Genomic DNA, 13,108 nt, shown 5'->3' on the forward strand with positions numbered 1-13,108 from the left:
GAGGTTTGAAGTTCAGGATTCGGTATTTCATACAGGGAATAAAAATAATATTTTAAGGGAAAGTTACTTTGTAAACGATCATAAACTCAACTTTTGAACATGCTACTTACCCATTCAAACGTCACAGTGAGCCGATCCCCATTTCATCACAGTAGATATCTACCACGTGTGGCGGACGCTCCTCCCTCACAAATCATTTGAGAAACTAACTTGTACAGACGGATGACAGGTTTGACGAGACTTTAGCCCCGAAGCAAAGAACAAGTCCAAACACAAGCAATACAAACAAACAAGGGAACTTTATTCTTCGCAAACATAAATATGAACAGCCATTGAAATATTTACAGGACACAAAACACAAACAAGTCAATCACAAAAAAAGACATTTCAAGAACTCCAAGACTTGCAAATATAATGCAGTCCAAGCACCAGATTTTTTTAAATTCTGTTGGACAGGATGAGTGACACAATTATTTTGTTTCTTTATTTGGTCTATCTAAGCCACTAACGTAACTGCAACCATCCTTCAAGTGATAAAATCCAAGCAACATTAAATCACACGTGTAACTTATTAAGAACATGTCTATAACACTAAATCTAAAACTGACTTGGCGAGTCAAATTTAAAGGTCTTCATCTGAGTCGGAGTCCATGGTGTAGGCGACAGCTTTCCGGGCACGGGTGGGCTTGACCCGCGGCGCAGCGGCTGCTGCCTCCTGGTCGGAAACCTCGAAGGTGTCGTCGTCCCATTTCTTGGTTTTCTGCAAGAGGAGACAAAACATTCAGCTCTAAAAAAAAAAATGTGTTCATTGTGAGTTACAATGACCATTTCTGAGTTCAGTAGTAGAAACTGACCTTGCTGGTCGTGGTTTTGGCTTTGAGGCGCGACTTGAGGTCGCTTGAGCTGCTGTCGGAGTCGTCGCTGGCGATTTGCTTTCGTTTCAGAACCTGTTTGGCCGTTGCAACGGGAGCTTCAGTCTCAGAGTCACTGGAGTCAAATGACGGGACCTTCTTCGCAGCCTTGGACTTCGAAAGAGCATCAAGGATGGACGGCTGCTTCACGTCTACGAGAAGTCAACAGGAAAAAAAGAACTCAGCAGATTAGGGAAGGATACATTACACTTCAGCGTTTACCAGAAATGTGTTATTAGTTATTAGACTAGTTAGTCTAATTACCTGCAGCCTTCTTAGATGCAGCTGGTTTCCTGGCAGCAGGAGCTTTCTTGGGTGCAGCCTCCTTGGTTTTGCGCTGAACTGGAGCCTTGGGTGCAGGCAACTGATCATCCGACTGAGCTGCAAAAGTGCCACGAAGTGCAAATGAATGAATGAATTAAAGCGCAGACCCGAGGTCCAACATGTCACCGGCGTCCCGTGGAAATACTTACAGCTCGACTTGGCTTTAGCTGCGGTCGTTTTGCCCCTTGCCGGTTTCTTCCTGCATGAAAATGACAACATTTGATTAAAAAAACAACCCTGAAAGACTCTTCACATATCAAGTTGTTGGTTGTTTTAATACTCACGTGGGTTCTGGAGCTTTGGGAGGCGGGCCAGGAGAGTCCACGTCGCTGCCGGCCACGGGCTCTTGGATGAAGCTGTCATCGTCGCTGATAACGGCCCTCTGTTTTGGAGCGTCCTTCTTCCCCCAGTCATCAGATTCATGCTCGCTGTCGGACATAATGTACTTCACCGCAGCTTAAGAAACGAGCGGACAGAGCGGTTCGATTTAGCAACGCTGCCACGTGAACCAGGGTCAGTGGTAGTTTGTGTTACTGAATAACAGATGAGCAATCAAACAGCTGTTGCAAAGATATGTTTGGGGCGAATTGAGATAGAGAGCTAATTAGCCTCTCAGGAAATGCATCGCATCAGTGTTGTCATTCAAAATCCAAAACATTTCTACAGTGATTGCATCGTGTCTCGCTGTGGAAGATAGACTAGTGAGGTGGCAAGTATTCGGTATGTACGAACAGTCTTTTCATAGATGGGAAATATAACGGATACAACCATCTCCCTCTAAGCCATGTTAGTTCGTGGTCCGGTTCATCGAGCGGATTCACCTTTAGATTTGCGTGCCACCGTCTCCCTCGGGGCGACCGCTTCCTCTTCAGACTCCATCTGGCTGTCGGACAGATTGGCATCGGACTCCTCATCCGACCACGGATTGTTTTTGGGCTTCTTGGAAATGGGCTTGAACTGAAGAGTGCTCTGCCTGCTGCTCTTTGATGCTTCTGCAGAGAACGTGTGTTTCTTAGTCATCTCAAGCAAAAAAAACAAAAAAATACAATGCAGCTTCATTACAGTAGATACAGCATTTAGAAATGTGCAAACTAATAATTTACTGTAAAACATCACTTGTGATGGTCAAGGTTTTGGCTCATTTCTGTTGCGATATTCCCCTAAAACCATCCACTGTGGGCTACGTTCAACACACACACATCCGGTGCTACAAACATCCAGCAGAAGTCTGTCATTGTGCCCATCTCGCTAGGAATGTTATAATCAAGCTCAAGTAGTATGGCACATCACCTGAGTCACTTTGTAACCGTGGTGGGGGTGAGGAGTAAAGGCATGCAGCCCTGTATCTTATCTCCGAAGCACAACATCATTTATCCAACAGGTCGTACGCTTAAAATGTATTCAACTAAATCCAAATTTTTGTTTTCAAAATGTTTGCAAATGATGTCTTTTGCCAGGGCTGCCACTAGATGTCACTGAAGAGCCACTGCTTCCTTGTTGCAGGACTGTATTTATCAAAATGATGTTTTACTCACCATCGCTGAACAATAATTGAGAAATAAGTTTGTCATTTTGTTTCATTGAAATTTAACTTTTTATGATATTAAAATGATACATCAGAGAAGATAAATTGGAGCGTCTGATGTGCTGTTCAGAGAAGGTCTTTCCCCTCTGAACTGCTGACAGGGGAACATCTTCAGCCACTCACCCGTCTCCTCGGTTCTTGGTTTCCTGCTCAGTCGTGCAGCCAAGCCAACCTCCTCAATCGGCTCCTCGTTCTCTGCATCTTCTCCAAACTCCATCTTCACCACGAGCTTTTCAGTCTACAGTTAAGAGAAATGAGGTCAAGCTATGCAGATATGAGACTTACAAGACACGACCGGAAGCGTGGCTTCTCACCGGTGTGATAACTGGGAGTACCTCAGAACCCAATAAACTACAAACAATAACAAGAGAACCCTTTTCGGGCGTGATTTTTCTCATCTGAAAAGCCGTACCTTGACTTTCTTGCCCCTCTCAGCCTTCTTGCACGCTTCAGCCTTCATGGTGCTGGTAATGCGCGGGACAACGCGCCGGCCTTGCGGCGTGGGCAGAGTCTCCTGCTTCACCTTCATCGCTCTGCCTTTTCCCGCCCCCTTTTTAACGACGGGCATTTTCTCCGCCTCTTTTTCTTTTTCCTCAACTCTCTGAGCAACGAGAGGAACAAGATGAGAAGAATATTCAGGAGAGAGCGCGAGAGGAGTGACAAGGAGGAACGCAACCAGAGATCAGTGCTCAATATGCACGCATGCTCATACCGGATTGAATATACGTCTGTTGTGTATTATGCAAGTTATATTGCCAATCTCTCTTCTACAACGGCGGTGGACATACGGTAGTTGACCGTGTGTGACTGAGGAGGTGCGCTTGCATGTATAGAAATAGCAAGCGTAGACAGATAAAGAGACAATACCTCCAGTTCCTCGCAGAAAGCAGCAAGGTCTTCCTTCCACAGGTCTGTTGGAGACTTCTTCTTCAGGGTGTCGAGCTCCGTCATCTAGAAAACAAACGTTGGGTCAGAGACGTTTACGCGAGATGAACCAGTATGATTACGGCACAGCGGGACATCACCTTAGCGTCCCTCTGTTTGCACAGCTCATCTTTCTTCTCTTTGGTCAAGTACCACATGGGCATGCTCAGCAGGTAGTTGTAGTCTGGCCCGCTGGTGTCCTCCTCCTCCTCCCCTTCCTCCGCCTCTTCCTCTAGGGCGTCCACATTCTACGAGCATGGACACAAAACATGTAATATTTGCCGTAGCGGAGGCGGACTACCTAGCATTCTAAATTCAAGCAGCTGAAAACCACACGATTCAAAGTCTCCCACCTTCTCTTGGGCCTCTTTCCAAGCCTTCACCGGGTCAGAGTCGTAGCCCATCTCCTGCAGCATGCGGATCAGTTCCTTCTTTGGCTTGTTCTCTAAAAATAGATGAACGTCATTAATACTTTTGATGAAAGGAAAACCAAAAAACAGTCTCAGGTCGGCACAATATTGGCTAAAACGATCATTTTAAATGGAGACGGCTATGAATATTAAATAAAACAATTAAGTAGCTTTTCTTCAACATTTAATTTGAGGCTAAATTACTCACCATTAGTGGAGAGTCATGTAAAAACACAAACTATTGATCTTCCTTGTTTGTACGCCTTTATAAAGAAAAGTGTAACCAGTCACTAACCAATGACCAGGCTGCCGTCGATTTTCTCCAGGATGAAGCGGGCCTGGTTTGTGAGTTTAGCGCTCTCTGCGCCCAGCATGCCGACCAACCAATCCTTTCTCAGCACGTAGTACTTCATCCTCAACTCAAAGAAGTCCTTGAAAATATCCTGCACGGACTCGTACTTATTCAGGCTGCCCGCATGGTCAAACAGAACCTAAAAAGACACAATGAGTGTCAGGTACATGAAGACTTGAACCAGCCTCTCTCGCTGAAACATTAGATATGCGCATGTGTGTGGCAGCGGGTACCATAGAATTGCAAGTGAGGGTGGTCTGAAGCTTGAAGACTTTGTGGAGGCCAGCACCCTCCGCCTCCCTCAGCTTCTCTTCCGTCATCTTGACCACAAAGCGCACGGTGGTGTCGGTGTGGTATTCCCTGTAGTCTGTGATCAGAGGGGGGACCTTTTCTGTGCCACCCAGCATCGGCTCCAGCACGTTCTCCTTGTAGGCCTAGACCGACAGAGAACCGCGTGAAATGACATGTAGATGTGATTAAAAATGATCGCAAAAAGGACTCAAAATGAATTCATTTCATCCTGGAGACAACGTTACAATCCGGAACACGTCGCCAATAAGTAGGACAAAGCTCGAGGGACTAACCTGCGTCCAGGATTTGACGGGCAACTCGGAGATCTCAATGGTGGTGGAATCAATGATGGCCACTTCTCCACTGATCATGTACTGGTTGTCCACCACATGCTCGAGTGCGCCTTTGAAGCCTTTGTAGTTTGGAAGCTGTGGGAGAAAAAAAAAGAAAGAAAAAAGGCACCCTCATCGTCTGATTTGTCCACCAAGGAGACACAAGACAGCGATGTCAGAAAGCAACAGCAGCCGTTTGCTGTCCTCACCATCGGCAGAGGCTCGTCGCCGTTGAGCATGCGGTGGATGTTGCTGACGATCTCTCGTATGTCGTAGTTGGGGATCTTGGTGGACCAGCCCGTGCCGATACCTTCGACACCGTTCACCAGCACCGTGGGGATGATGGGCAAGTACCACTCCGGCTCCACGCGCTGGTTGTCATCAACGTTGTACTTTAGCAGGTTGTCGTCCACAGTTGGGAAAAGAAGGCGGGCCAGAGGGCTGGAAGGACAGAAGAATTGGGGAGAATTTTTAAGTTAATCGGCAACTAATCGTGACATTAACTCCCCCCACGTTCCTAAACGTGTGCATGATGTCTGTATCTTCAGATTGTTTGTGGTTTGCGAGGAGGCTGCTGACCTGAGCATGGTGAAGATGTATCGAGGGCTGGCAGAGTCCTTGCCACCGTGCAACCTGGTTCCGAACTGACCCAGAGGCTGCAGCAGGTTCAAGTTGTTGCTTCCCACAAAGTTCTGGGCCAAACCGACAATGGTCATCATCAGAGAGATCTGAAACATTGACAGAGATGAAGAGATTAAATCAACAGTATTAAAAGAAAACCAAAGAAAGCTTCACAGAAAGTTTACAACAAAAATCATTGGCATTGTAAACATATGTGGGAAATAACCAGATCAAAATTTGTGATGTCGTCTCACCTCGCCGTGGTGGTAGGCTGACATCTCAGCCACCGAGCCAGCCAACTGGGCCACCTTCACCTCCCGCTTGTCCCCGCTTGTCATTCCTCTTGAAGCAAGAGAACAGCACCTTCCTCTGGCCTGGTTTCAGACCTGACACACACACACACACACACACACACACACATTAAACCACTCACACACCTGACAAACAGTTCTTCTTAAGATCCATAAACGTGTTCTCGGTGATCGTTTTCACACACCGTCCACCAGGCAGGGGAGGGACCGCTCGTTGTCACAGTTGGAGAAAAGTACCAGCTCCTTGTTGACAAAGTCGTTGTACGAGAGGGACTTGGTGGACTGACTGTACAGGTACTCCTGTGAAGAGACGGCACGATACAGTGAAAGTCAACAGGAAACAGTAATAAAGCAGGTGAAATTCATCCAGTGTTGGGACGTTACCTCTGGCAGGTTGTGAGCCCTGCGCTGACGCCTGTTGACCATGAAGTTGGTCAGCCACACTTTACGCTCGTCCACTTTCTTCTTGCTAAAGGCCTGGGGGGGGAAAACAACAGATATTGACACTCCAACTAATAACTATGTCCTCGTCAGGAACTTGACGATAACTTATCGTGCACCCTGTAATTAGTTTACAAAAGGACCGCCAAGGTTTTACGTGATCCTCCCCGGGTGTACTATGAATTTCATTGGCTGATAAAGCCGCCATCAAGACGGGTGACATCTTACAAGGGAGATAGCTTCATCGTCCTCAGGTCCGGAGTACTTGAATGGGATACGGTGCCTCTGCATATCAGAGAAGTACTCCTTGGCTTCCTGCGATGTGCTGGTTCCCAAACCTGGATGGACAAAGTCCACAAAGGTTAGATAGAGCATTATAAAAGACAAGGTTACAAGCACAACACTGGCCAGGTATGAAAAGCGGCTTACTTGTCATGTTTACTACCACACAGGGGTTTTATAACAAACCTTTGTAGTATTTTATTTTCCAAGATTTGGGGTTGGACTGGCTTTCCTTCCATGCAGTGTATTCAGGGATACTGTAGAAAGACATCTGGGTTTTCTTATGAGACGCCTAAAGAGGGGAGGGAAAGGGAAGAAGGCCGTTTGTTGACAAAATGGTAAAATAAGGACAGAATGTGACCATCGGGGTTCATGAAGAGTGAGATCTTTTAGATAAATGGAAGAATTGTTGTTTTGACACCAGAGGGCAGTGTTGTTGTAAATTCAAGGAGACGACTCAAACAGCCTGAACTAGAAATGCTCCTTTGTTCCACATGATATGCTACATTCCCATATCATATAGTGACTTTTAATAAATAATGAAATAACCTGTCAAACACAGATCTTGTGGTTTCAGTGTGAGACTATGCACCTTGATGATGGGGGTGATGAACTCTTCCAGGAAGTTGTGGCGCAGCAGGGACGGCCAGTTGTGGTGGATGAAGTTGATCAGAAGGCCCTTAATGTGGGAGCCATCTTGATCCTGTCAAAACCACAACATTAATGTTATCAGTAAAGATGGATCCACTCAAACGTTTACATGTAGCACTGCACCTAGTGGGTGACAAACGTGAAAAGTAGAGCACTAAAAAGCAGTAAAATAAGTTAAAAAGATAAATACAAAAAAAGAATAAAGACTCCTGTCGCACCTGATCTGTCATGATCATGATCTTGCCATAACGCAGAGTCTTGAGGGATTCTGGGTCGCTGTAGTTCTTCTTGTACTGAAGGCCGATGATCTTAATGATGCTGTTGATTTCAGCATTCTCCATGATCTGAGGAAGAAGGCCAAACAAAGCTCAATACGGTTCTCTGATTGAACCCATTGTTATTATGCGCTCTAAGACAACGTGAATGCATCGGTGTCCATCCGAGGTAAACACAATACAAGCTCTATCGTTATGATATATGCAACCTCACCTGTTTGAGTGTGGCCTCCCGGACGTTGAGCATTTTTCCTCTGAGAGGGAAGACGCCATAGTGGTCCCTGCCGATCACTCCCAGCCCAGACACAGCGAGCGTCTTGGCCGAGTCGCCCTCAGTAAGGATCAGCGTGCAGCCGATGGAGTTCTTCCCGCCTGCCAGAGAACACGGTCATTGCAGGATGAGAGCGGCTAATTCGCTTTCTCGCCAGACTAAAGAGAAAACTGGTGGTGTATACAATACCTGCATCGTTGGCATCGTCCAGTTTAGGCACCCCTTTGATTTTGGTGTGCTTCACACTCGAGCATTTCTTGTTTAGCTGAGTCTGAGCCTTGAACTTCACCCAGTTCATGATGCTTTCTACAATCCCACAGGATGTGGCCTGTGGAGAACAGAGAATGAAGATGTGTGATATCTGAGTGATTACACTTCTGAGGGTAAAAAAAAAAAATCCAGTGCGAGTGATTCTTCATTGGCACCTGTTTTATGAACTTGTCACTGAGAGGACACGTGGAGCCAAAGCTCTTCTGCTGCAGTGTCATGTTCTCTTTGGTCTGAGAGTCAAAGGTGGGGTTCTCAATCAGGCAGTTGACGAACAGACACAGGTGGTTCTTCACCTGGATGGAGAGGGAGTGGAGCATTCTCAGTTATGTGTTCTGCTAACAGGAGACCAGCAATCTCTGGAATAGTTTCCATTCAGCTAAGAGCCGAGTTCACAACGAGATGACTGTACCTGGAAAGGCTTGACGGCCACGCCAGCTTTGTTCTTCTTCTTCACCACTTCAATGATCTTGCTAACCACCTGGTCAGCGACGAAGTCAACGTGCCTCCCTCCCTGAGGGTGCAAAGGACAAACACAAGATCCCACTTTCAGAATAAACGACATAAGTCTTAAATCATAGTGACACAAAGTGGCCCGGGAGAGCTGCCAGACTTGTACGTAGCTGCCAAAGGGGCCTGTACTACTGATTCAGCCAGCATTAAAGCGCGTCAAAGCAGCTCTACGACGTACATTTAGACGGGACTTACAAATTAAGATAAAATTTAAATTGGCGCCCAGTATTCCATCACACTACTTAAAACAAATGTAATTATCGGTGTAGCTTTGAGTTCACAACCCAGAGTCAATCCACCACTCTGTTACACGGATGCAATCAATGGCATTACCTTGGTTGTGGCAATGCTGTTGACAAAGCTGACTTGCTGGAAACCTTTCTCACTCATGGTGAGGCAGACCTCCCAGCGGTCGTTGACGATCTCGTGGACCACGGTGAGGGCACCGCCGAGCTCGTCCACCCGGTCCTTCACAAACATGTCCACGTAGCTGCGGAAACCTGTCAGCTGGAGTACAAGGCTGGTCTTAGTCTTGAGCGCAAGACGTACCCTCGACAGGCGTATGCAGTGAATAATGAGTGTTGGGTTTATTTCTGTTTGTACATTCATGCAAACTCTTGCATCAAAGCCATGTAAAAGTTTAGGATGTAAAAAAAGGCTTTGAGAAATGCCACAATATATAATTTAGTACTTTGAATGCAAAGACACACTACAGCATGGTGACTTACTGGCAGCCTCTTGTCATTGAAGAACACACGGACACCCTTGGAGGCTCCAGCAATGTCGTACGCCCTCCTGGTCATCAGAGCCACGGTGTCTTTGTCCAGGACGCTCATTTTAAACTTGGTTAGGTCCGGCCTGAACGTGATGCAAGTGTGTTCCTCTCCGTCAAAGGCTGTGATGTGGGGATCCCCTGTCCTGCTCATGTTGTCATACCAAGTCTGTAGGAAAACATGGAGATATTGTGAAATTACATACTTCCCTTTCAAGTTACAATGATTAGAAAAGAGTAAATGTGGTCAGCCTCCCCGCACCCCCTACCTGCTTGAAGGTCTTCTTTGACTCTTTACAGGAAGTCTCCACAGTGAACTTTGTGCTAAAGATGTTGCAAAGCTTAGCACCATATCCATTGCGTCCACCTAAAGAAGAAGCATTGGTGTGAAGATGCGAGTGAGGATACTAGCGAAGCAACGGTCGACTGATGAAACAAAACATGGCTGTAGCGTATGTATACAAAACCATTTGTGGCTTTAAATTACATTTCTGCTGACTACCCAGGTCTTATGTTCATAGTTTACAATAACGAAACATCTTTTTTGGAACGAGGATGTTTAAACTATACTCTTACAATAGAGTTTGTGATTAATAATAATTCCTAATGATTATAACAGACATTTTGGTGGTGTTTGCTGTAACACGTTGCTCAATCTGTTAGATTTTAGTGCAAATTTGCATCAAGCATTGTCATCACATGACTAGATCTCTGCAGTTCTAATATCAGTCTTACCAGTGACTTTCTTCTCATCATCATCATAGTTACTGGAGGTGAGGAGCTGTCCAAAGATGAGAGCAGGCACATAGACCTTCTCCACTTTGTGCTGCACCACAGGGATACCCTTCCCATTATTCCACACACTGATGGAGTTGTTCTCACTAAAAAGGAAAGAAAACACATTTCATCATGTGCTTCTGGGCTACAAAGGAAATCAGTTGAGCTGGATATGGGGCTATTATATCTTACAAGCAAAGGGACACTGTGGTGGGATCATAACATATTTTGAGATCTTAACTGGTCATCCAACATTATATAACACTCACACATCTATGTTGATCTTGATGCTGGACATGCTCTTGTCCCTCTGCTTATTATCAGCTGCATTCACTGTAGAAAGGGGAAAAAAGGCCTCAGTATGGTAGGACCGCCAAGTGATGGCCAGCAATTTGTCTCTTTACATTATACACCATGTAAAGTTGTGTGAGATGTTTACTCACCAAGGATCTCATCAAAAATCTTGTAAAGCCCGGGTACAAACGTCACATCACGGCAGTTCAGTCCATCGACCTCATCATACACCCACATTTGCTAAAGAAAGAAGTATAACGTGACCCATTAAATCTTTGTTCTCCATATCAACCTGGACATTAGAGAAGCCATCCATTTCAAAAACATAGCCGCTCACTTGGGTGACGGGCTCTACAGAGCCAATGTAGGAGTCCGGTCGGAGCAAAATGTGCTCCAACTGAGTCTTCTTCTGGTAGATCCTCTCCACTGACATGCGCTTTGGATCATTCTTCTTCTTTTCCAAAGGCTTGTTTTCAAAGAAGGTCTGCTGCAAATGACACAGGGTTATCTTTTGAGTTTTCTTGCATTGCTTGGCTAAGTCTATAAACATGCAGAGGAGTTCTACTTGTGTTACGAGTAACCTCTGTATGATGACCAGCATCTGCAACAACATTCGCTCAAACAACTCCACATGCGAAATAAACACGTGTAGTCCAGACTATCTACACATTTAAATATATAAATGACAATGTCACATTCCGAGTAAAGTTCCCCGGGGTCTTCTGGACAGATTAACTGCAACATTGGCTAAAGTTAAACTTCTGAATTCATATAAATTTTGATCCTAACGTTAAATGAATGCAACAATACTATTGCGTGTACAACGCCATAGAGACGGGCAACTTTACTTCTTAATCGATTAAGGAAACAACGCAACAATTGGGGTTAACAATAGCTAACGTTAGCCGGATGGTTTCTAAAATGTATTGGCCTACATCACATTTGATTTGAAGGGAGTTATTACACGACTAATAGGGGCCAAACATTGTTATTTTCTTAAGCAGTGCGTTAACGATAGTTATATTTGTTACTACTAACAAGCGTTAAACGGTGTTGGCTAACTAGCACATTGTAACCGTTGTTAAGACACTTCGCGAACACTAACGTTAACAGTAAGTTAGCTAGCAGCAAATATCGACGTTTTGGTAGTTACCTTCAGTGGTTCCGCCATTCTTCTTATAGTTACTTGCTTGCAATAACTTATTAACTATGTTTAAAACTGACTTTAGCTAAGAAACTACCACCTGAACTGTTGCCTGGCTGCAATACAACGTATCGTCTCAGACTAAATCAAGGACCCACTCTGAAAATTCAAAACTTGGAGGGAACCTCTCCCGCCAGCTATATTGACCAATCAGACCAAGGGCCTGCTGACGTTTCCCTCCAATGAGGAACGCAGAACCCTCTTTTTTTTTTTTTCAGGTAAACAACCAATAACCGAAGAGGCACGAGCATTGGAAGCCCGCCCACATTGCTTCTCACGGCCAATCAACTGCATAAGATACAAACGAATAGAATCATAAATGCTCGAAAACGAATAGGCCGCTTACGGATATTTACACAATCTAAAATCCAGAAATGGGGTGACAACTAAATATTTTGTTATTGTTCATCTTAAAAACTGTCTATTTAATTCTTATATAATTCGGATTTGAAGGGAGTTATTACACGACTAATAGGGGCCAAACATTGTTATTTTCTTAAGCAGTGCGTTAACGATAGTTATATTTGTTACTACTAACAAGCGTTAAACGGTGTTGGCTAACTAGCACATTGTAACCGTTGTTAAGACACTTCGCGAACACTAACGTTAACAGTAAGTTAGCTAGCAGCAAATATCGACGTTTTGGTAGTTACCTTCAGTGGTTCCGCCATTCTTCTTATAGTTACTTGCTTGCAATAACTTATTAACTATGTTTAAAACTGACTTTAGCTAAGAAACTACCACCTGAACTGTTGCCTGGCTGCAATACAACGTATCGTCTCAGACTAAATCAAGGACCCACTCTGAAAATTCAAAACTTGGAGGGAACCTCTCCCGCCAGCTATATTGACCAATCAGACCAAGGGCCTGCTGACGTTTCCCTCCAATGAGGAACGCAGAACCCTCTTTTTTTTTTCTTCAGGTAAACAACCAATAACCGAAGAGGCACGAGCATTGGAAGCCCGCCCACATTGCTTCTCACGGCCAATCAACTGCATAAGATACAAACGAATAGAATCATAAATGCTCGAAAACGAATAGGCCGCTTACGGATATTTACACAATCTAAAATCCAGAAATGGGGTGACAACTAAATATTTTGTTATTGTTCATCTTAAAAACTGTCTATTTAATTCTTATATAATTCGGATTTAGTAATAACTGGCCAATGTGGAAATAAACATTCACTTTTGTGAATCTGCAGCTTAATTGAATGATTAATAAAGTGGTTATATTTGTCATGGATCACATGCTCATGATTAAGCTACAATAAATACACCAACACTGATTAAGGTGAGCT

General features: G+C 44.7%; 1 protein-coding gene across 1 annotated transcript; it reads right to left on the bottom strand.

Annotated features, from left to right (window-relative positions):
- Nucleotides 1-280: 280 nt before the first annotated feature.
- Nucleotides 281-11,888, bottom strand: top2a (DNA topoisomerase II alpha). Its single transcript, XM_079293395.1, is given in 36 exon segments — nucleotides 281-760; nucleotides 855-1,063; nucleotides 1,176-1,292; nucleotides 1,385-1,434; nucleotides 1,520-1,691; nucleotides 2,057-2,227; nucleotides 2,944-3,058; nucleotides 3,233-3,421; nucleotides 3,688-3,771; nucleotides 3,846-3,992; nucleotides 4,098-4,189; nucleotides 4,450-4,645; nucleotides 4,740-4,940; nucleotides 5,091-5,225; nucleotides 5,339-5,570; nucleotides 5,709-5,857; nucleotides 6,005-6,076; nucleotides 6,078-6,136; nucleotides 6,247-6,361; nucleotides 6,446-6,538; nucleotides 6,731-6,840; nucleotides 6,971-7,076; nucleotides 7,377-7,487; nucleotides 7,654-7,779; nucleotides 7,925-8,082; nucleotides 8,171-8,309; nucleotides 8,407-8,544; nucleotides 8,661-8,762; nucleotides 9,095-9,268; nucleotides 9,490-9,702; nucleotides 9,803-9,900; nucleotides 10,269-10,414; nucleotides 10,580-10,643; nucleotides 10,754-10,844; nucleotides 10,942-11,091; nucleotides 11,758-11,888. Coding segments are annotated over 36 exon segments (4,680 nt in total). The 5' UTR covers nucleotides 11,776-11,888; the 3' UTR covers nucleotides 281-622.
- Nucleotides 11,889-13,108: the final 1,220 nt, after the last annotated feature.

The sequence above is a fragment of the Melanostigma gelatinosum genome (genome assembly GCF_949748355.1).
Source record: "Melanostigma gelatinosum genome assembly, chromosome: 21".
NCBI classification, from domain to species: domain Eukaryota; kingdom Metazoa; phylum Chordata; class Actinopteri; order Perciformes; family Zoarcidae; genus Melanostigma; species Melanostigma gelatinosum.